The sequence below is a fragment of the Rhinopithecus roxellana genome, chromosome 3, assembly GCF_007565055.1.
Source record: "Rhinopithecus roxellana isolate Shanxi Qingling chromosome 3, ASM756505v1, whole genome shotgun sequence".
NCBI classification, from domain to species: Eukaryota; Metazoa; Chordata; class Mammalia; order Primates; family Cercopithecidae; genus Rhinopithecus; species Rhinopithecus roxellana.
Window position 1 is genome coordinate 151418088 of NC_044551.1, and position 23991 is coordinate 151442078.

General features: G+C 39.5%; 1 protein-coding gene across 2 annotated transcripts in view; it reads left to right on the forward strand.

Annotated features, from left to right (window-relative positions):
• Window positions 1-23649, forward strand: part of DDX46 (DEAD-box helicase 46) — a 77069-nt gene extending 53420 nt beyond the window's left edge. The window contains exons 16-23 of one of the 2 annotated variants that reach the window (XM_010359925.2): window positions 1483-1676; window positions 4971-5108; window positions 5447-5596; window positions 10491-10667; window positions 11566-11784; window positions 12854-12998; window positions 19484-19557; window positions 21180-23649. In XM_010359925.2, coding sequence (XP_010358227.1) covers window positions 1483-1676; window positions 4971-5108; window positions 5447-5596; window positions 10491-10667; window positions 11566-11784; window positions 12854-12998; window positions 19484-19557; window positions 21180-21227 — 1145 coding nt within the window. In that variant the 3' untranslated portion in view covers window positions 21228-23649. The remainder of the gene's footprint in view (window positions 1-1482; window positions 1677-4970; window positions 5109-5446; window positions 5597-10490; window positions 10668-11565; window positions 11785-12853; window positions 12999-19483; window positions 19558-21179) is intronic. The other variant, XM_010359926.2, reaches the window with a different exon arrangement.
• The last annotated feature ends 342 nt before the right edge of the window (window positions 23650-23991 follow it).

Consider the following 23991-nt stretch of genomic DNA (forward strand, 5'->3'; position numbering starts at 1 on the left):
GAGACTGGGATTAGGCCCGTCTCCCATTTGATGTATACCTGATCATGTGTTAGGCTGATATGTGAACAAAATTGTGGTTATTTTAAAAAGGAAGGGGGTTCATGGTTTTTGGGTTGACATCCCATATGCTGCTTCAGTTAGCATATTATACTCAATTCCAAGGAATCAATTTTGTGTGATTATGTTAGTAGTCAGGATACCTTAGGCTAAAATAAAAGTTTTGGTATTTTTAAATTATAAACTTAAATTTATGCTGATACTGATTTCATCTTTTCTTAGGCGATTTTTTTGGTGAAGTGTTAGATTCCAGTTTCTTTGACAGTGATTCAAATACTTCCTTTAAATCAATCCTTGAAGAGTACCTTTAAAATTTTAGGTAGTACTAGGAATTAATATTGGTAATTATTTACATGCTAAACAGTCTGTATGTTAAACCCAGATTTTCTATGAAATCTCCCATTGAAAGCATGAGTTTTAAGTTTTGAGAGTTTATCTTATTCCCTTCTCTATTACCAGAGTTTCCTGGGACCTCATCATAAAATATTTTGTCGCTTGGGCATGTTGTAATAGAACTTATGGTATTTTATACTCTGCTTTGTCACTGGATCACTTATTTAAGAGAGACCCATTTGGGTACTTTTAAACCAGTATTCCTCAAACTTTAATTTGCATGTGATAATCACCTAAGGATTTTTTAAAATGCAGATTTTGATTCAGTAGTTTGGAGTATAACCCTAGATTCTGCATTTCCTTTTTTTTTTTTTTCTGAGACAGAGTCTTTCTCTGTCTCCCAGGTTGGAGTGCAGTGGCATGATCTCGGCTCATGGCAACCTCCGCCTCCTGGGTTCAAGCAATTCTCTTGCCTCAGCCTCCTGAGTAGCTGGCATTACAGGCATGTGCCACCACGCCTGGCTTTTTTTTGTGTGTGTGTTTTTAGTAGAGATGGAGTTTCACCATATTGTCCAGGCTGGTCTCGAACTCCTGACCTCATGATCCGCCCGCCTTGGCCTCTCAAAGTGCTGGGATTACAGGCCTAAACCACCACACCTGGCCTAGATTCTGCATTTCTAACAAGCTCCCAGGTGATGCTGCTCTGGTCCTTGGACAAAACTGAGTAACAGGGCTCTAAATAACCTACAGGAAAAGGAGAAAGATCTAACACTTATCAATATAGGCTGAATGTTTCTGCCTTTTCTCCCTTTGGCTCCCAAACAGGTTTAAGTCAATTCTGATATTGGGCCTTTGCAAATATAAACCTTATATAGAAGAAAGAGGGCAATGCAAGACCAGTGTTAAAATATTCATAAATGAGTTAATAGCAATAACCTTTAATCTTGCCATTAAATTTTCTTAGTGTTTTATTTTCTATATTTTAGGAGTTGGATGTGTCAATTTGTTCTTCACTCTGAGTTTAGATTCTTGGTCAGAAGAGATGGAATATTTAATTCGAACATGTTTTACAGCTCTTTAATTTACTTGCAGGCATTGATCAATATGACAGAGATAGCATCATAAATGACTTTAAGAATGGGACCTGCAAACTTCTTGTGGCTACCTCTGTTGCTGCCCGAGGTCTAGATGTGAAACATCTGATTCTTGTAGTAAATTATAGCTGCCCCAACCATTATGAGGATTATGTACACAGAGCAGGGCGGACTGGAAGAGCAGGAAACAAGGTAAAAATAAGTTTTTTATGGTTGATCTTCATTATATTAAAATACAGGTGTTTCTTTAGTATTTCGAGGAGTAGATAATAGGAGTTATGGAGACATTTTGAAAATCTTTAATCCACATAGTGTGAAGAGTGGTTGATGTTAATAATTTATATACATGTACAGGTCTAAGTATTGTTCAGATTATCAGATACCTAGCTGCTCTTTATAGGCGGATCCTGTTAACAGTTTGTCTCCCCTTTTAGGTTTTCCCCTCATACCTAGAAATTTCTATACAGATGTTTCTTGATTTATGATGGGGTTACAATGTCCCGATAAACCCATCAAAAGTTGAAAATGCATTTAATATACCTGACCTACTAAACATCATAGTAGTCTAGCCTACCTTCAGCATGCTCAGAACACTTACATTAGCCTATACTTGGGCATAATCATCTCACACAAAGCCCATTTTATAATAAAGTTTTGAATATCTCATGTAATTTACTGAATACTGGAAGTGAAAAACAATGGTTGTATAGGTACTCAAAGTACAATTTCTTTTTTTTTTTTTTTTTTTTTTTTTTTTTTTTTTTTTTTTTTTGAGACGGAGTCTCGCTGTGTCCCCCAGGCTGGAGTGCAGTGGCGCGATCTCGGCTCACTGCAAGCTCCGCCTCCCGGGTTCCCGCCATTCTCCCGCCTCAGCCTCCGAGTAGCTGGGACTACAGGCACCCGCCACCGCGCCCGGCTAGTTTTTTGTATTTTTAGTAGAGACGGGGTTTCACCGTGTTAGCCAGGATGGTCTCGATCTCCTGACCTCGTGATCCACCCGCCTCGGCCTCCCAAAGTGCTGGGATTACAGGCTTGAGCCACCGCGCCCAGCCTCAAAGTACAATTTCTAATGAATGCATATCACTTTTGCATCATGGTAAAGTTGAAAAATTATAATTTGAATCATTGTAAGTTAGGGACCATCTGTATACACAGACACATAAATGTTTATACTTCAGGAACATTTTTAAAAAAACATGGGATCATAAAATACACCCCTGTCCACACCTACCAATTTCTCCTACTCCCCTCTTTACCTCCCTATCATTCATACGAATATATATTACTTGCTTTTTTGACTCACCTGTATTCTAGAAACTGTATAGGTCTAACTCATTCCTTCTAGAGGCAGCAGACTATTCAGTTGTTGGAGACATTGATTATGATATATTTAATTTTCTAACCCTGTACATTGCATAATAAAGCAATAAATAATATTTATATGCCATAGCTTACATTAATGAATAACGTATTATCTGCCATATATAATGTCATTTTAAGTGTTTTACATATATAATGTCATTTTATCCTTAGAACGGTTTAAGTGTTTTACATATATAATGTCATTTTATCCTTAAAACTTTGCTTTGAGGTAGATAATATTACTCTATTTTATAGATGAGAAAAATTCATGCACATAGAATTTAGCTCACCTGCTTATACACATGTAATAAGTAGTGATGGCATTTATTCTTTTAACGTATTGGGAGGAGTCAAGAATATTTTTTTGTAAAGGGCCATGTACTAAAAATTGTAACCTATTTGGGCTCTGTTGCATATTCTTTTCTTTCTCTCTCCTTCTCTATGTACATGTGTGTTATTGTGTGTAATGTTCATAACCCTATAAAACTGTAAATACTTGCGGCCCTGTAGCAGTACAGAAGCAGACCATGGGTCAAATGCGGTGGCTATTTAGACATTTCTGAATTAAAATCTTAAACCATGTTTTAAAATTCATAACAGTTGGCCGGGCATGGTGGCTCACGCCTGTAATCCCAGCACTTTGGGAGGCCAAAGCGGGTGGATCACCTGAGGTCGGGAGTTTGAGACCAGCCTGACCAACATGGAGAAACCCTGTCTCTACCAAAAAAAAAAAAAATACAAAATTAGCTGGGCGTGGTGGCATATGCCTGTAATCCCAGCTTCTCGGGAGGCTGAGGCAGGAGAATAACTTGAACCCGGGAGGCAGAGGTTGCGATGAGCTGAGATTGTGCCATTGCACTCCAGCCTGGGCAACAAGAGCAAAACTGTGTCTCAAAAAAAAAAAAAAAAAAAAAAAAAAAAAAATGTAGCAGTTGACTGTTTGGGTCAAATTTTTTTTTTGGTTTTGTTTTTTACATTTTTGTGGAGATAAGGTCTTGCCATTTTTGCCCAGGCTGGCCTCAAATTCCTAGGCTCAAGCTGTCTTTCCACCTCTGCCTCCCCAAGTGCTAGGATTGCACATGTGAGCCATTGCACCCAGCAAAGTCATATTGTTTTGTGAAGATAGCAAACTCTAGCGAGACTCCATCTCAAGAAAAAAAAAAAGGAAAAACAAAATCAATAGGTATGACCACACAATTGTGCATTTGTGTAAAATTACATGTTTCTTTTTCTTTTCTTTTCTTTTCTTTTTTTTTTTTTTTTTTGAGATGGAGTTTCACTCTTGTCACCCAGGCTGGAGTGCATTGGCGCCATCTCAGCTCACTGCAACCTCTGTCTCCCAGGGTCAAGTGATTCTCCTGTGTCAGCCTCCCAAGTAGCTGGGATTACAGGCGTGCACCACTACACTTGGCTCAATTTTTTTGTTTTTAATAGAGACGGGGTTTCACCATGTTGGTCAGGCTGGTCTTGAACTTCTGACCTCAAATGATCCACCCCCTTTGGCCTCCCAAAGTGCTGGGATTACAGGCGTGAGCCACCGTGTCTGGCCAATTGCATATATTTCTACCTCTGTATAAAGAAATTAGAAATTTTCTAGTTTGCTTGTGTTATTTTAAAATATTAAACTTGGGCTGGGCATGATGGCTTGTGCCTGTAATCCCAGCACTTTGGGAGGCCAAGGCGGGCGGATCACCTGAGGTCAGGAATTGGACACCAGCCTGGCCAACATGGTGATACCCCATCTCTAGTAAAAGTACAAAAAATTATCTGGGCATAGTGGCAGGCGCCTATAATCCCAGCTACTCGGGAGGCTGAGGCAGGAGAATAGCTTGAACCCGGGATGCAGAGGTTGCAGTGAGCTGAAACTGTGCCACTGCACTCCAGCCTGGGCGACTCAGCGAGACTCCATCTCAAAAAATAAAAAATAAATAAAATAAAAATTAAACTTGGATATTTCACTTTGAACCATTGAGTAATTTAGTAAGACTCTTTTGTGACTTTTAAAATTCTTTAGTAATGTTGTCAATCTCGAGGATTTATTAGGTGGATCAGATTTTATCCTGTGATGTAAGTAGGATCCATCTTGTTAGTGTCTAATAATTGCACTTTTTCATCATTCATTAGGGTTATGCTTATACTTTTATCACAGAAGATCAAGCTCGCTATGCTGGTGACATAATTAAAGCTCTTGAATTGTCAGGGACCGCAGTACCTCCTGATTTAGAGAAACTGTGGAGTGATTTCAAAGATCAACAGAAAGCTGTGAGTTTTTTAACCCATGTTACTCTTTTAGAAATCATTAATGTGACTAAACCTTGATTATTTAATTCTTGGAAATCTTTTTTATTTAATACTTGGAAATTTTGATAGTACTATTTTTATTTCTCTTCAGAAAGGGAAAAATGAAAGCTAAAATCCTATCTTTTTCTTGAACTTATTATTTTGTGGTGTCTATGTAGAGCTCTTAGTTTATCTTACATGCTGGATGAACTGTTTTTATTACATTGACATACACCACCTTGAAAAATATTTAATTAGTATGAATTCCGAAACATTAAAGTTATTACTATGAGATTAACTTTGTTTTCTTTCTTTGAAAGGAGGGGAAAATAATTAAAAAGAGTAGTGGGTTCTCTGGTAAGGGATTCAAGTTTGATGAAACAGAACAAGCTTTGGCTAATGAGAGGAAGAAGTTACAAAAAGCAGCTCTTGGTCTGCAAGATTCAGATGATGAGGATGCTGCAGTTGACGTAAGTACTGTTGTTCTCTCATTCTTAACTGAAGCAGTTATTTCTTTTGTACTGGAGGTCTTGCCATATGCTTATCAAGATAGACAGTCATTGGAAATCTTCTTTACAAGAGGATGGTTCCAGAACAGTTTTGGAAAAATCTGCCTAGTGCATACCAATACGCCTCCTCTCAATATATAGACCACTCGTTAACACTTCAAAGGATGTGAAAAGTCTTTTTTTTTTTTTTTTTGAGATGGAGTTTCGCTCTGTCGCCCAGGCTGGAGTACAGTGGCGTGATCTCCACTCACTGTAACCTCCACCTCCCAGGTTCAAGCAATTCTCCTGCTTCAGCCTCCTGAGTAGCTTGGATTACAGGTGTCCACCATCACGTCCGGCTAATTTTTGTAGTTTTAGTAGAGACAGGGTTTCACCTTCTTGGCCAGGGTGGTCTCAGACTCCTGACCTCAAGTGGTCCGCCCTCCTTGGCCTCCCAAAGTGCTGGGATTACAGGTGTGTGCCACCTTACCCAGCCATGGATGTGAAAAGTCTTTAAGGAATCTTGTTTAACTTTGTTAAACCCAGAAGTTCCCCAACATATCTGATCACAGAACACTTTTGGACATATCATGTTAAATTTAAGTTCAGAAAACAATGTTGGAAATCAGGAATTCAGTCTGATCTTGTCATTAGGAAATTGACTCCAAGACAAGATGTTAGGTCCAGGACCACAGTGGGAGTTACAGTCAGGACCAGAACCCAGGTGTCCTATTAACCTTAAGCCATTTCTTTCTAGGATACCATACTAGCTCAAAAAATTAGCCCGGCGTGTCTTGCTCTGTCACCCAGGCTGGACTGCAGTGCCACAGTCTCAGTTCACTGCAACTTCTGCCTCCTGGGTTCAAGTGATTCTCCTGTTTCAGTCTCCCGGGTAGCTGGGATTACAGGCACCCGCCACCATACTGGGCTGATTTTTGTATTTTTAGTGGAGATGGGGTTTCACCATGTTGGCCAGGCTAGTCTCAAACTCCTGACCCCAGGTGGTCCACCCACCTTGGCCTCCCATAGTGCTGGGATTATAGGTGTGAGCCACTGTGCCTGGCCAATAAAGTCTTTTTTTTTTTTGAGACACAGTCTCACTCTGTCACCAGGCTGGAGTGCAGTGGCTCAATCTCGGCTCACTGCAACCTCCACCTCCCGGGTTCAAGCAATTCTCCTGCCTCAGACTCCCAAGTAACTGGGATGACAGGAATGCGCCCCTAGGCTTGGCTTATTTCTTTTTGTATTTTTACTAAAGATGGAGTTTCATCAAGTTGGCCAGGATGATCTTGATCTTTTGACTTCGTGATCCACCCGCCTTGGCCTTCCAAAGTCCTGGGATTACAAGCGTGAGCCACTGCACCGGGCCAAATTTCATTTTTTTAATTTATCTGTTACCATGTAACAAATCAAAACTTAACAGGTTAAGGCAATAAACATTTATTATCACATAGTTCCTGAGGGTCAGGAAATCAGGAGCAGTTTAGTCAGGTAGTTCTGGCTTAGGCGCTCATGGGATTGCAGTCATCTGCAGGCTTGACTGTTGCTGGATGATCTGTTTCCAAGATGGCTCATTCGCTTTGATGTTGATAGGATGCCTCACAGTTTTTCACCACTTTGCTTGTCCTTACGCACCTGGCAGATGGCTTTCCCCACAGCGAGTGATCCAAGAGAGAGAGCCAAGAGAAAGCTTTAGTGCTTTTTATGACTAGTCTCTGAAATTACACACTGTCACTTCCACTTTATTCTTTTTGGAGTTTGTTTTTGTCTTGTTTGTTTTGTTTTGGAGACAGAGTCTGATTCTGTTGCCCAGGCTGGAGTGTGGTGGTGCGAACTCAGCTCATTGCAGCCTCTGACTCCCGGGCTCAAGCAATCTTCCCACCTCAACCTCCTGAGTAGCTGGTACTATAGGTGCACCACCATGCCCTGTTAATACATATTTTAAAATGTTTTTTAGAGTTGAGGTCTCATTATATTGCCTAAGCTGGTCTCAAATTCTTGGGCTCAAGTGATCCTCCTGCCTCAGCCTCCCAAAGTGATGGTATTACAAACATGAGCCACCATGCCCAGCCTACTTTATTGTATTAGAAGGAAGTCATTAAGTCCAGCCCACACTCAGGAAAAAAGACTATTAAATAATTTGTAGCCATGTTTTAAAAACACCTGTCACTTTTTGACATTGTGGTAGTTTACTCTTATCTGTGGTTTTAGTTGCCATAGGTTAACCACAGTCTGAAACTATTACAGTGTTTTGAGACAACATTCATATAACGTTTATTACAGTATATTATTATAATTGTCCTATTTTATTGTTGTTAATCTCTTACTGTACCTAATTTATAAATTAAACTTTATCATAGGTATGTATGTATAGGAAAAAAACAATGTATGTCAGTGCGGTACTGTCTGTGTTTTTAGGCATCCACTGGGGTTCTTGGAATGTATCCCATGTATATAAGGGAAAACTGCAGTATTTTTAACTGTTTTTTTTTTTTTTTTTTTTTTTTGAGACGGAGTCTCGCTCTGTTGCCCGGGCTGGAGTGCAGTGGCGCGATCTCAGCTCACTGCAAGCTCCGCCTCCCAGGTTCCCGCCATTCTCCTGCCTCAGCCTCCCGAGTAGCTGGGACTACAGGCGCCCGCCACCTCGCCCAGCTAGTTTTTTGTATTTTTAGTAGAGACGGGGTTTCACCGTGTTAGGCAGGATGGTCTCGATCTCCTGACCTCGTGATCCACCCGTCTCGGCCTCCCAAAGTGCTGGGATTACAGGCTTGAGCCACCGCGCCTGGCCTTTTTAACTGTTTTTTAAAATCTCATGGTAACAAATGGTGATTGTTTCTTTGGGTGTTAAAATAATATATAATTTTATGAAAAATGTAAACAGTACTTAACATGAATAAAATCAACAGTAAGGTTAGCTCTACCAGCTAGCATTGTATACTTCCCCCATTCCTGATTTTATGAATTTGTTCAGATTGTAATACCATGAATGCTATTTAATTTAAAACAGTTTTACTCAGGTAAATGTTGAGTTTTAAAACTAGTTGATAACTAACCCCCGCTGGTGTTTTTTGGAGGTTTTGTTTTGTTTTGTTTTTATGAGACAGGATCTCACTCTGTCAACCAGGCTGGAGTACAGTGGCGTGATCTTGGCTCACTGTAGCCTCGACCTCCTGGGCTCAGGTGATTCTCCACCTTAGCCTTCTGAATATCTGGGACTACAGGCATGTGCCACCATGCCTGGTTAACTTTTATGTTTTTTGTAGAGACACGGTTTCGCCATGTTGCCCAGGCTGGTCTTGAACTCCTGGGCTCAAGTAATCCTCCTGCCTTGGACTCCCAAAATGCTGGGATTATAGGTATGAGGCATTATGCCTGGCCATAACTAAAACCCTTTAATAGGTAATAAATGTTTTAAGAAGAATCTAAGGCTGAGTGTGGTGGTTCATGGCCTGTAATCCCAACACTTTGGAAGGCCAAGGTGGGAGGATAGCTTGAGTCCGGGAATTCAAGACCCTCCTAGACAACATAGTGAGACCCTGTCTCTATAAAAAGTTGTTTAAAAATTAGCTGGACATGGTAGTGCATGCTGTGGTCCTAGCTACTTGGGAGGCCGAGGTGTGAGGAACCTTTGAGCCTGAGAGTTAAGAGGCGACCCTGTCTCAAAATAGTACAAAAGCTAAATGCACTGTTTTTATTTCAGTAAAAGAGCGTTGTAAATTAACCAATTGATTTTTAAGCCCTAAATAAGCTTTTCTGTGCATTTGAGATCTAGAAGATACAGCTTTGTTAATCTAATGTAAATTTTTGAAGGGGCTTGTATTTCTGTAGTCAGTGATATCAGTAGTCATTGTTGGGCAAAAGACATTTTTAAAAAGAAATGCACATAGCAGGCCAGGCGCGGTGGCTCACGCCTGTAATCCCAGTACTTTGAGAGGCTGAGGCGGGCAGATCGCGAGGTCAGTAGATCGAGACCATCCTGGCTAACACGGTTTCCGTCTCTACTAAAAATTCAAAAAATTAGCTGGGCGTGGTGGCGGGCACCTGTAGTCCTGACTACTCTGGAGGCTGAGGTGAGAGAATGGCATGAACCCAGGAGGTGGAGCTTGCAGTGAGCCGAGATTGCACCACTACACTCCAGCCTGGGTGACACAGTGAGACTCCGTCTCAAAAAAAAAAAAAGAAAAGAAAAAGAAATGCACATAGCAGTAGGGCTCACGTGATTCCTGTCAAAGCGAAGCTTTCATCATGGCACTTACCTTGATGGGGAAACAACCTGCATTTCTTTGCTTTCTTGATTCAAAGGGATAAGGGAATAAGCCTTTTCGGGTTCAGTTAGCCAGTTTTTAAGGCAAATCCAATTGGATTTTATGGGTTGGGAAGAGTTTTGAGAGTTTTGCCTTAGGAACATGTTATACCACTCCCCCTGAGAATTATTGACTATATTTTTAGTTGGCCACTGACCTTGAGTTATAGCCCTTTTTCCAGCCTCTTTCATTGCAGTATAATTTGGTCTCAAGGCCTGAGCCCTGGGGCAAGTCAGCTGCATCGTATTGGCTGTTCTGTCTTGACAGCACATGTTTCCTCATCTGTTGAACAAGGATGAAGTTTCTGGTCCTCTTAGGAGTCTGATGACGTGGTTCATGCAGTGTTGTTTCTCTGTTTTCTATTTTTCTCCCCACCATAGACGAAAATGAAGCGTGACTTTTAACAAATAGGTGGTATATTGTCCCACTGATCTGTGTAGTAGGATTTGTGTAAATACAACTATCTGATTCCAGCCTTTTGGTGGAAACATTCCTTATTTATTTCTGTAGAATAACTTAATTTGGTATTTCTAGTTCAGTTTTTTACTAGTCCTTTTTTTCTTTTGATCTAGATTGATGAGCAAATTGAAAGCATGTTTAATTCAAAGAAGAGAGTAAAGGATATGGCTGCTCCTGGAACATCAAGTGTTCCTGCTCCAACTGCAGGAAATGCTGAGAAATTAGAAATTGCTAAGAGATTGGCTCTCAGAATCAACGCCCAGAAGAATTTGGGCATCGAGTCTCAGGTATTAAGTAATTTGTTCCAAGTCTCAGTCAATACTTTTAAGAAGTTCTTTTATTTTACTTTTCAGGAATTATGTTGAGCACAAGTAAACAAGTTGTCCTAGACATTGAGTTTGTGAGAATTTAACATTCTCAATACAGAGCTTTTTGATAATTGCATTTGGATGATTTCTCTAGTGCTGTTAACTGAGGACTTTATGCCTATTCTAGAATTTCTAACTGTTAGCCATAGGTAGTTTTATAGAGTAGTATTCTGATGGGTCTTAACAAAATCTTAAAGATGTATTAATAATTCTCTTTTTCTTTCTTTATCTGCTTTTGTTGGGTAGGTTATTGGGCACACAACTCCCTGGATATACAAACACCCAGTTACATGACTCAAATTAATATGGGCTTAAACAATGGAGAAATGTGATTTTTAAATATTTCACATGTTATCTTTTTCTTGGAAGCTTATTTGTTATTTTGAAGCTTTTGAGACTGTCATTAACTATAATGTTTGTAATGTTGGGTTGGGTCATAGAGATGAAGGAGCTCAGTGATGGTAGTAGTACAAACATTCAAATTCGAAGGAAACTCCTAGGAGTTAGAGTATGCAGATGATTTTGGAAATATTTACTGTGTCTGACATCAAGAGTTAGCTAATTATCAACTACATCTCTATGATCTAGTAGAATATTTAATAGAGAGTTGAATGTTCTCCAGTTTTCTTATCCACAGGGAGATACTTTAAACTATATTATAAATGTATATTGCTAAATCACACATATCAATGAGACTATGCCTTAGAAAGGTGTTTATTGCATACAAAGTTAGTAGCTTTGCAGAGAATAGTTTGTGGTGGGGTCCATACTCTTGTCTCTGCCCTCATTTGAGATTTAACTAAGTCTTCTTTAACTATAGGATGTGATGCAACAGGCCACCAATGCAATTCTTAGAGGTGGCACCATTCTGGCTCCCACTGTTTCTGCAAAAACCATTGCAGAACAACTTGCTGAAAAGATCAATGCCAAGCTCAATTATGTGCCTTTAGAGAAACAAGAAGAAGAGAGACAGGATGGTGGACAGAATGAATCTTTTAAGAGATATGAAGAAGAATTAGAGATCAATGACTTCCCACAGGTAAGTAACAGGTTTAAACCTTTTTTTATTGTGAAGTAGAAACTCTTCTTTAGGAGGAAAAATCTCATCTTTAAAACCCATGAACATTTTAGTAGCTCCTTCAGTTTTTACCTAAATGGAGGATATAACAATAGAAATTTGATTTTTATGAATATGTTCAAGGTACATTAGGCTCTAAATGAACTTATGATGCAGGTATGTATTAATAATGATCTTTGTTTTTTTTTTTTGAGACGGAGTTTTGCTCTTACTGCCTAGGCTAGAGTACAATGGTGCGATCTTGACTCACCACGACCTTTGCCTCCAGGTTCAAGCGATTCTCCTCCCTCAGCCTCCCAAGGAGCTGGGATTACAGGCATGCACCACCATGCCCAGCTAATTTTTGTATTTTTAGTAGAGACGGGGTTTCACCCTGTTGGTCAGGCTGGTCTCAAACTCCTGACCTCAGGTCATCCGCCCACCTCGGCCTCCCAAAGTGCCGGGATTACAGGCATGCACCACCATGCCTGAGTAATTTTTGTATTTTTAGTAGAGATGGAGTTTCTCCATGTTGGTCAGGCTGGTCTCAAACTCCTGACCTCAGGTGATCCGCTATCTTAACCTCCCAAAGTGCTGGAATTACAGGCATGAGCCACCACGCCCGGCCAATAGGGATCTCAATATTGACCATAGGGCCAGGCCTGGTGGCTCTCGCCTAGGAATCTCAGCGCTTTGGGAGGCTAAGGCGGGTGGATCACCTGAGGTCAGGAGTTCAAGACCAGCCTGACCAACATGAAGAAACGCCATCTCTACTAAAAATACAAAAATTAACCTGGCGTGGTGGTGCATGCATGTAATCCCAGCTACTTGGGAGGCTGAGACGGAAAATCGCTTGAACCCGGGAGGCAGAGGTTGCAGTGAGCTGAGATTGCGCCATTGCACTCCAGCCCGGGCAACAAGACCGAAACTCCGTCTCAAAAAAAAAATACTGACCATAATATGATACCAGCCAGCCTAGTCATTGTCAGCACTCCTGGATTTTTTTGTCCTGTTGTGAAGTGGTTTTTCTTTTCCTTACCTTTTCTTTTAGACTGCTAGGTGGAAAGTTACCTCTAAGGAAGCTCTGCAGAGGATCAGTGAATACTCTGAAGCTGCAATTACAATCAGAGGAACATACTTCCCTCCTGGTAAAGAACCCAAGGAAGGCGAGCGGAAGATTTACTTGGCAATTGAAAGTATGTATTGTTGGTTATTTCAATCTTGAATTTAGATCAAGGTTGATGTAGATGTAATAAACGCAAAGAGCATGTGAGGTAAATTCTAGAGAGAACTGAAAGTAAGGAACACCTCTGAAAAAATCTCATGACATTTGAGGTCTTTATTTAGAAGAATTTCAGTATACATGCAAAGGTCAATGATCTGTTTGTGAGACTCAGTTTTGGCAATTTAGTCAAATTTGAAAATTAAAATAAAACTTATATTTTAAGGACTGACCTGTTTATGCTTCTAGTAAGTGGAATATTCTGGCCTAAGTTTAGGTTGGGAAGTAAATCAAATGTATTAGTCCACTTAATGAATGTTTATCTAGGCAGATATTGCCTGTGAAATTATGCCCATGAAAGTTTATACCTTTAACAAAATAACAAGTAGACAAATACATTATCTAACAGCAACCAGGTTTGGTTTTTAACTTTATTTCGTACATTCATGAATGAATTCATTCCAGAGGCAATTTCCATCTTTATTTATTTTGAGACGGTCTTACTTTGTCACCCAGGCTGGAGCGTAGTGGTGCAGTCTCAGCCTACTGTAACCTCAACCTTCTGGGCTCAAGTGATCCTCCCCTCAACACCCTACACCCCTAAGTAGCTGGGACTACAGGAACGTGTCACCACACCTAGCTTATTTTTTTGTCTTTTTTGTAGAGAAGGGGTTGTGTTATGTTGCCCAGGCTGGTCTCGAACTCCTGAGCTCAAGGGACCCGCCCCTGCTCAGCCTCCCAAAGTGCTAGGATTACAGTCATGAGCCATTGTGCCCAGCCTATTTTATTTTTTCTGATGTGTTACTCCGCTGCATAGTAGGACAACCCTGTCACTATTTATGTTTTTAATTTTTGTTTTGTTTTGTTTTTTCCGCCAAGACGGAGTCTTGCTCTGTTGCCCAGAGCTGGAGTGCAGTGGCATGATCTTGGTTCACTGCAACCTCCGCCTCCTGGGTTTAAGCAGTTCTTCTGCCTCAGTCTCCCGAGTAGCTGGGATTATAGGCATGTGCCACCACGCCAGGCTCATTTTTGTATTTTTAGTAGAGACAGGGTTTCACCATACTGGCCAGGCTGGTCTCGAACTCCTGACCTCATGGTCCACCCGCCTTGGTCTCCCTAAGTGCTGGTATTACAGGCATGAGCCACCGTGCCCTGCCTACTTTATTTATGTTTAATCTGAACATCTTTGTTATTGACATTTTAAGTGGTTTTCCTTTTTGTTTTCTGGCATCATGTGTAATGGAAGCAAGACAGAACTAGACTGTTAGATAATAGAACCATCTGTTCTGGCTTCATTTCCTTGACACCATAACATTGTTGTCAGTATAGGGTTCAGCGCTCTGTCGCACAGGCTGGAGTGCAGTGGCACGATCTTGGCTTACTACAACCTCCGCCTCCAGGGTTCACGTGATTCTGGTGCCTCAGCCTCCCAAGTAGCTGGAACCACAGGCATGTGCTACCATACCTGGCTAATTTTTGTATTTTTGGGTAGAGATGGGGTTTCACCATGTTGGCCAGGCTGGACCTCTTACTTTTTGATTGTACTGTCTCCATTTGGAACTATTTTGAAAATCTGTAGGCCGGGCGCGGTGGCTCAAGCCTGTAATCCCAGCACTTTGGGAGGCCGAGACGGGCGGATCACGAGGTCAGGAGATCAAGACCATCCTGGCGAACACGGTGAAACCCCGTCTCTACTAAAAAATACAAAAAACTAGCCGGGCGAGGTGGCGGACGCCTGTAGTCCCAGCTACTCGGGAGGCTGAGGCAGGAGAATGGCATGAACCCAGGAGGCGGAGCTTGCAGTGAGCTGAGATCTGGCCACTGCACTCCAGCCTGGGCGACAGAGCGAGACTCAGTCTCAAAAAAAAATAAAAAAATAAAAAAAATAAAAATAAAAAAAAAATAAAAAAATCTGTAGCAGTGTTTTGCTATTTAGGACTTACATTAAGGTAAAATTCATATAGCAAAAGTTTGTCCATTTTAACCATTATACAGTTCAGTCTTCAGTGAAACTTAACAGGATTCAGTGAAAGCAGTGCTTAGAGAGAAATTTTTAGCTGTAAATGCCTGCATTATAAAAGATCTCAGTTACTGCCTTTTTTGTGTTAATCTTTTCCTTTCCTTTCTCCTTTCCTTTCTCCTCTCCTTTCTTCTCCTCTCTTTTCCTTTCTCCTCTCCTTTCTCCTCTCCCTTCTCCTCTCCTTTCTCCTCTCCTTTCTTCTCTCCTTTCTCCTCTCCTCTCCTTTCCTTTCTCCTTTCCTTTGCTTTGCTTTCCTTTCCTTTCCTTTCCTTTTTCCTTTCCTTTCCTCTTTCCTCTTTCCTCTTTCTCCTCTTTTTCCTCTTTCCTCTTTCCTCTTTCCTCTCCTCTTTCCTCTTTCCTCTTTCCTCTTTCCTCTTTCCTCTTTCCTCTTTCCTTTCCTCTTTCCTTTCCTTTCGACAAAATCTCACTCTGTCGTGTAGGCTGGAGTACAGTGGCACAGTCTAGACTCACTGCAACTCCCACCTCCCGGGTTCAAGTAATTCTCGTACCTCAACCTCCTGAGTAGCTAGGATTACAGGCACCCCCACCCCCCACCATGCCCAGCTAGTTTTTGTTTTTTTAGTAGAGATGAGGTTTCACCCTGTTGGTCAGGCTGATCTCAAACTCCTGACCTCAGGTGATCCACCTGCCTCGGCCTCCCAAAGTGCCGGGATTACAGGTGTGAGCCACTGCGCCCCACCGTGTCAGAGCAATATTTTCTTGTGTGCCATTTTGATTTACTCTTGTTTCTGGTTTTTTTTTTTGTTTTTTTTTTTTTTTTTTTTTTTTTTTTTTTTTTTTTTTTTTTGAGACTCTGTCCCCCAGGCTGGAGTGCAGTGGCACAGTCTTGGATCATTGCAAGCTCCACTTCCTGGGTTCACGCCATTCTCCTGCCTCAGCCTCCTGAGTAGCTGGGACTACAGGCGCCCGCCACCACGCCCGGCTGATTTTTTGTATTTTTTAGTAGCGACGGGGTTTCACCGTGTTAGCCAGGATGGTCTCGATCTCCTGACCTCGTGATCCACCCGCCTCGGCCTCCCAAGGTGCTGGGATTACAGGCGTGAGCCACCGCGCCCGGCCAATATTTTAACTGCTTGTCTTATAAAGAGGTATATGAGAGACACGATTATTTGCTTTGAAAAAGGATTCTTTTCGTAATTCATTTATTAATTTAAATGCTATGTTTGCTTGGTATGGTATAATTGATATATCAAACTTCAATTTATGTGTAACTTTATCAGAACACATCTTTACTACCAAGTGATGTGAGGTGAGATATTCACTGATTCCACAGCTCTGATGTAGTTTTCCTTTCATCCAGAATGGTTCTGGTCATTTGTCTCCGCTGTCAATTTACACTCAGGAAATAACATCTAATTTTTATAATAATCTTAGCAGGTCTCCCCAGTAAAAAGGCAACTTTGTTGAAAGCAAATCTTAAGAATAATCTAGAAATATAATGATAATGGCCGGGCACGGTGACTCACGCCTGTAATCTCAGCAGTTTGGGAGGCCGAAGCGGGCGGATCGCAAGGTCAAGGGTTTGAGACCAGCCTGGCCAACATAGTGAAACCCTGTCTCTACTAAATACAAAACTTAGCCAGGCATGGTGGCGGGAGCCTGTATCCCAGCTACTCGTAAGGCTGAGGCAAGAGAATCGTTTGGAACCAGAAGGCAGATGTTGCAGTGAGCTGAGATGGCGCCACTGCACTTCAGCCTGGGCAAAAACAGCGAAACTGCATCTCCAAAAAAAAAAAAAAAAAGGGAAATATAATGATACTGAATAAGAGCTAGGGTTTGGTAATATAAATGATCTAAAGCTTTTAGAATTTTCAGAGGTAATTAGATTTTTTAAAGGATCATTTACTTTTTGAAACTCCAAACTCAAGTAAACACTTAACAGGATGAAAACAGGTGTTGCTACTGTGGAAGGAGCCTAGTGTCATTTGTTTCTAGTTCTGTAATTGGAGGGACCCCACTGCCTGGCTGGCTCCTTGGAGGCTCTGTTTGGGTCAGCAGCTCCAGGCATCCCACCAGGCAAAGGGAAGGAGAACAGAAAGGACTTACATGCCTAGTCAGCCTGTATAATTTATATAGCCTATTCCATGACCCTCTCTTTTTACTAGTGGAGAATCCCTTAAAAGCAGCCAGAGTTGTTTTAGGACCAATGAAAGGAAATGCCCTTTTTTTCATGGCTGCTTATAAACATATGTAACCTATTACAAGAAGTTACATAAGTCAGAATTTAAAGTGGTCAAAATTGTCGGGCTCTGACAAAAGTAGGAAAATTAATTTACCAGTTAAATCTAGGTTAGAGTGTCATTTTCCTTCTTTTTAAAGTTGCACAAAAGTATCAACAAACTTCACTCACACCAAGCAATGTGTTTTCCTCCTAAATTTCATTTTTGTTGTAATTTTCAGTCTGACTGGGTCTTGATTCTTCCGTTTCTCTTCCCTTCTGGCACTCACCTTCCCCACATAGTTTTATAATGTTGTGGTTCGTGGCTAGTGGAGGTAGAGGATTTAAATTAGATATGTTGCTATGACTTCATAGCCATAGCCTTGATTCTTTCCTTCCTGTCATGAAACTGTTTCTGCCTCTCTTTCTGTCTCTGTCTCTCTCTGGGGACAGAAAAGTTACTCATTTCTAGTACGGGGGGAAATTTTCTAATTTATTATAAATCTTTCCCTCATTTGTGTGTTTTTTTAAATATAAAAAATGATAAAAATATAGCTCTCTATATTGCAGACCCAGTGCTCCTTTTATTCTTAGACATTTCAGTCTTTAGTTTTCTTTGATTAAGCTCTTTTTCTCTTCTCAGTGTGCAGTGTGGTGCCTATCTGTACTTACCTACTCACTGGCATTGTCTATTGGCTCCAGATTCTACCCAGCCTACCCTTGATGGCTCTCTGATCTCTGCCACTTCTAAACTTCTAGTCCATATTTCCATTGACCTCATTTATATTTTCAACTGGATGTCCAATGAGCACCTCAACTACAGCAATTTTAGAATTGAATTTCACCCAGTATCACTGTCCAAAAAACACCTGTTTTTCCTCCTGGAATCAATATATTCTTTTATTACTTCTACCTTTTTTCACTTGCCAGCCAGCTCTTAGTATCTTGTTTCTCTTTTCCACTGTTCACATCCCATCAGAAAAAATATCTTGTCCATTCTACCTCAAAAATGTGCTCTTGTGATGGTATAAATACAATATTGTGAGAGCACTAAAGAAGAAAACACTTAACTCTGCCTCAAAGAGTCAGGAAAAGCTTCCTAAAAGTGGTATTTAAAAGTGAATTTAGTAAACTACTTCCTATTCATCCTGTTGTAATGTCTTTACAAGTTTGTTTTGCTAATCTCTAAGCTTTTATTTTATTTATTTATTTATTTATTTATTTATTTATTTATTTATTTATTTTTTGAGACGGAGTCTCGCTCTGTCGCCCAGGCTGGAGTGCAGTGGCCGGATCTCAACTCACTGCAAGCTCCGCCTCCCGGGTTTATGCCATTCTCCTGCCTCAGCCTCTTGAGTAGCTGGGACTACCGGCGCCCGCCACCTCGCCCGGCTAGTTTTTTGTATTTTTTTTAGTAGAGACGGGGTTTCACAGTGTTAGCCAGGATGGTCTCGATCTCCTGACCTCGTGATCCGCCCGTCTCGGCCTCCCAAAGTGCTGGGATTACAGGCTTGAGCCACTGCGCCCGGCCTGTAAGCTTTTAAAGAGCATGAATTTGTTCTTTATACATTAAATCTCTCACAGTATGTGAGAGGTGAGTGCTTAATGTTTATGAAATTAATAACTGTGAATGAATGTCTGCAGCCTACCTCATCTAGTCAGCTATCTTGCCGTGTTCTTTCACACGTTTTCCAACCAGGCTACACTTCTCTTACTCTTCAGTAATTAAACATGCTTGTCTTAACTCTGTACCACTACACATGTAATCTCCTTGCAAAATACTTTTCCTGTTATCTTTCCTCCCTCCAAATGGCTAGTCCTCCTTTCATTTTAAAGATTTTGTTCATACGTCACCCTTCTGAAACATTTGCAGACTTCAGTGTAAATAATAAATGTCTAATAAATACTTGCTAAATGAATAAACCAAAGAAGTTATATTTCCCTGTAGCCTTCTCTTACTATCTTCCAAACAAATTGCTAATAGTCTTTTTATTCCACTCTTTTTAGTCACCGTGCTAGGAACTCTTAACACATAATATGACCTTAGTGGTTACATTTGAAACTCTGAAAGTAATGAAAATAATAAGCAGCCATTATATAATGTGGGTAATGTTCCACCAGGCATTAAATGGCCATCTTGGCAGGCAGTACAATGTTTCTAAAAGTCACCTACAGTGTTTCTTCCTGGACCTCCGTGATATGGGTAAACACGATGTAATTTTAGTAATGTGAATAATATGCTTTCCACTCAAATCACCAGGTGCCAACGAACTGGCTGTGCAGAAAGCAAAGGCAGAAATCACCAGGCTCATAAAAGAAGAGCTGATCCGGCTGGTGAGTGAAAACCTTAAAGTTTCATTTGTTTTGTTTTAATAAGTGTTTTATTGAAATATAAATACAGACAAGTACGCAAATCATAAACATACAGTTTGATGAATTTTCACGAAGTAATAAGCATACCAGTGTAATCACTACCCAGATCAAGAAATAAAAAACATTACTAATATCCCAGAAGTCTTCTCCGTGTCCATTCTTGTCACTATTCATCTCCCCGCAACAAAACCATACCTTGAATTTTTTTTTTTTTTTTTTTTTTTTTTTTTTTGAGACGGAGTCTTGCCCTGTCATCTGAGCTGAAGTGCAATGGCACGATCTCGGCTCACTGCAACCTCCGCCTCACCCTCCTGAGTAGCTGGGATTATAGGTGCCTGCCACCACACCTGGCTAATACTTCGTATTTTTAGTAGAGATGGGGTTTCACTATGTTGGCAAGGCTGGTCTTGAACTCCTGACCTCATGATTCACCTGCCTTGGCCTCCCAAAGTGCTGGGATTACAGGCATGAGCCACCGTGCCCAGCCCCATATTGTGAATTTTAAAATCATAGATTAGTTTTCCCGATTTTTTAACTCCACATAAGTGGAATCACGTGTTTGCACCTTTTGCATCTAGTTTCCTTCAATCAACATTTTGAGGAGATCGGTCCGTGTTATTGCATGTAGCAATAATTCACTCGTTTTTATGGCCATATAATATTTATATGAATGTATAACAGTTGATTTATATTTATATATTGGATTGAGGGCTATTCCTTTTTTGTTTTTATGAATAACACCTCTGTGAACATAATTCCATGTGCATTTGGAATATATTAGCATGATTTTTTCTTGGGTATATACCTTGGAGTAGAATTGTTAATTATAGGCTAGGTATTGCCAAATAGTTTTCCAAGGAGGTTACATCAATTCACACTTAAGCAGTGTATGAAAATTACAGTTATTCTACATCTTTGCCAACACATGGTGTTGTCAGCGTCTTTAAACTTAATGACTTAATTTGATTTTGGAAAAAGCCCTTTACAGACTGCCTTTCCAGTGGAGGTAGATATGTCCTTGTGTCTTTAGTGTCAGTTGCAGCTTATGAACACTCCCTACAGTGTGTACATTTCCTTTGAAAGGAAACGTTTTTTCTCTAAGTGTACTTCTGAGAGCTTTTCTAAAACTCCCCTCAGACAGCATTCCTTTTTTTGGCGGGGGGGTTAGAAGTTTAATGAAAAGAGGGTTCACAAAACAAGAGGGAAAAAGTAAAACAGCTGTTCAATCACGTGCTTAAGACTATTTCAACAAGGAGTGATAGAAAAGAATCTTGTGCCCATAGATGCTACCACCATTAAGTTGATTTCAAAACATAGTTGTTAAGGAATAGTTAAGTGAACAGAGAAATCATTAGTTATTGAATAGTTTTTCCTTTCTCAGTGCAGTAATATTAACATTTAAAATTTTAAATAACCAATAGTTTTATAAGTTAGCAAAAGAAATGATCTTAAATATTTCCCATTTGGGTTTGTTTGGTTGGTTGGTTGTTTGGTTGGTTGGTTGGTTGGTTGGTTGTTTTTTTTGTTGTTGTTGTTTTTAGTTTTGCTTTCTCTGATGACATATCTTTTATTTCCTATTACAGCAAAATTCATACCAACCAACAAATAAAGGAAGATACAAAGTCTTATAGACATCCGGAAAAAAGATTTTTACCTGTGCTGGTCTTTGATAGATGTGGCAGTTGCAGTCTACGGTTTACAATGTATTGTAAATTAAGATTTTTAAAATTCTGTCTTGCTGATTTTTTTTAAATACAAGAAACTAGTATTTGGTAAAGAAATCTGTCCGTAAGTACCCCCACAATCAAACTGTATTTAAAGCTGGCCTGTTTTCACAGTATGATGTCCTTTAATGTAAACTTAAATATCAATATTTTAAATGTCCGGATAATATTCTAGAGGTTTAAAAAATGGAAATATTTGAACTTTCTATTGAAGACAATAAAGTACACAAGTCGTTAAGGGGCTATTCACTTTATCCTGTACTTTCAATGAAATTGTGATCATTTCCTAAGAAAAGGTAAAATTCACTATCATATTTTGTGTCCCCACCTTGAGCTTAAATGTTACATGACTTTGTGGAACAATATGAACTGGATTTAAGAATATTATAATAGAAGTCTTACAAAATAGGTTGAGAGTTTTTGTTTCAATTTTTATCATCATAAATGGGCAAAAAGTAGTTGGACTAATTTTGGTTTTTATACAAGTAAAGATTTAATAGTATAAGGATTTTTTGCATTTCTTTACACTGAGTGTAAAACTGTACAAAGAGTTTTAGTGTTTACTACTTTGAGGTTCCCCTCACAACTTCTGGCTCCATACCTAGCTCCTCTTTTATAATCTTCCTTAAAAGAAAGAGTGTAGCCTATACATATTAAATACGATAATGTTTCCTTCTAGAAAGTGTTTCTTTATACATCTATACATGTTGTATTTACAAATATCCTACTACTTTTAATCTGATTTTTCTTCAGGATTATTCAGTAGGTTGTGAATTTTCTTTCTCAAAAATTGTGAAACATAATGGTACCCAAGTTTTAAACTTAGATGTGCTTCATCTTAGTGAAATATAATTCACAAGGAATCATAAATTGTATTTTTGAGGCTGGGCTTTGTGGCTCACATATGTAATCCCAGCAATTTGGGAGACCGAGGTGGGCAGATCACTTGAGATCAGGAGTTCAAGACCAGCCTGGACAACATGGCAAAACACTGTCTCTACTAAAAATGCAAAAATCAGTCGGCATGATGGTAGGCGCCTGTAATCCCAGCTACTCAGGAGGCCGAGGCAGGAGAATCTGAGCCAGGATCACACCATTGCACTCCATCCAGCCTGGGCGACAAAGTAAGACTATCTCAAAATAAATAAATAAATAAATAAATAAATAAATAAATAAATTCTATTTTGAGCCTTCAAGATACAGTTCCTGAATATTCTAATTTAAATTGTTATAATTGGATTACCTAATATTCTTTTCAAGACTCCTGATGTATTAACTTCATGTTATTGTCACTTTTCAAAAAAGGACTTTTTTCAGGAGTTAAATAGATAAAGTCAGCCTTTTATATCCAAGGGTTTCACACCCACAGATTAAACCAACCACCGATCAAAAATAGAAAAAAAAAAGAAGAAAAAATAATGTAAAAAATTTAAAATACAGTTTAGCAGCTGTAAAACAGTTTTACTATAACATTTACATTGTGTTAGGTATTTTAAGTAAAAGTGAGTTAAAGTATACAGGAGGATGTGCATAGGTTGTATGCAAATAGCAGGCCATTTCATATAAGAGGCTTGAACATCCATGGATTTTGGTACAGAGGAGGGGTTTAAGGGGTGTCCTGCAATCGGTCCCCCTCGGATACCAAAGGACGACTATGTGTTTCTTAAATGAAGAGACTTTCATTCTTTAAATATTCTTGACTTACAGTTTTTTAAAAAGAAAAAAAATAAAAGCATACTATAGTTGTTAAAACAAATAATTTTAATAGTATATTCAGTAGCTGAAGTGATAGGGATATTAATCATTATTTCTTCAGTATAAAGTTATTCTTCCTGAAAAAGTAAGATATACCTGGGAAGTATTCTTGGATCCTTCACACATCCACTTAATTTCTTGAAGGAAGAAAACAGACAAAAGACATGTAACAACAAAAACAAATAAACCACTTACTGTAAAATTCCAGGAATTGTGGGCTCATTCCCTCCCTCTAGTTTATTTATTTGCTCGTCGTTATCACCTAGTGGTAGTTTGTTTTCTTTGGTGGAATATATGGCAGTCCCACATCAATGATAATTGGTGCTCCCTTCATCCAACTGGATCACTTTGAGATTCAGTTTTACATCATTTTAGCATTTTCTTTGTGTTTGTATATCAGTTGTGATAAGCCACTGATACAATTTTGTTCTAAAATGAAACATATTACTTTGTTAGTACATTTTTTAGTGTCACACTGACTTAAAATTTGAATGATATACAGACTTTGTTTTTTTAATATGAATATTTGCTCATTTTCTAAATTCCTTATAAAATAAAATTAATTTGAATTCAATCTGCACTTTCTTAAAATTATCTTTCCTTAAATGCTTTTTCTTCTGTTTCTCTAATTTTGTTTATATTGGTGAGAGAAATATTATACTCTCTGTATTTTTATTTAAAAAATTCTAGCAACTTATTACCCAAAGTATTTATAATTCTGTTCCAAAAATGTCTTCCTGAAGACGGCTCTTGAGCCTTTTATGTTCATTGTATTTAGTGTAAGAGAAGTATAGGTGAAATAATAGGTTCATTTGCCAGTTGGGGTTTTGCCACAGTGACACTCTTACAAAATGGATATGTAGGCTGGGTTCTGTGACTCATGCCTGTAATCCCAGCACTTTGGGAGGCCGAGGCA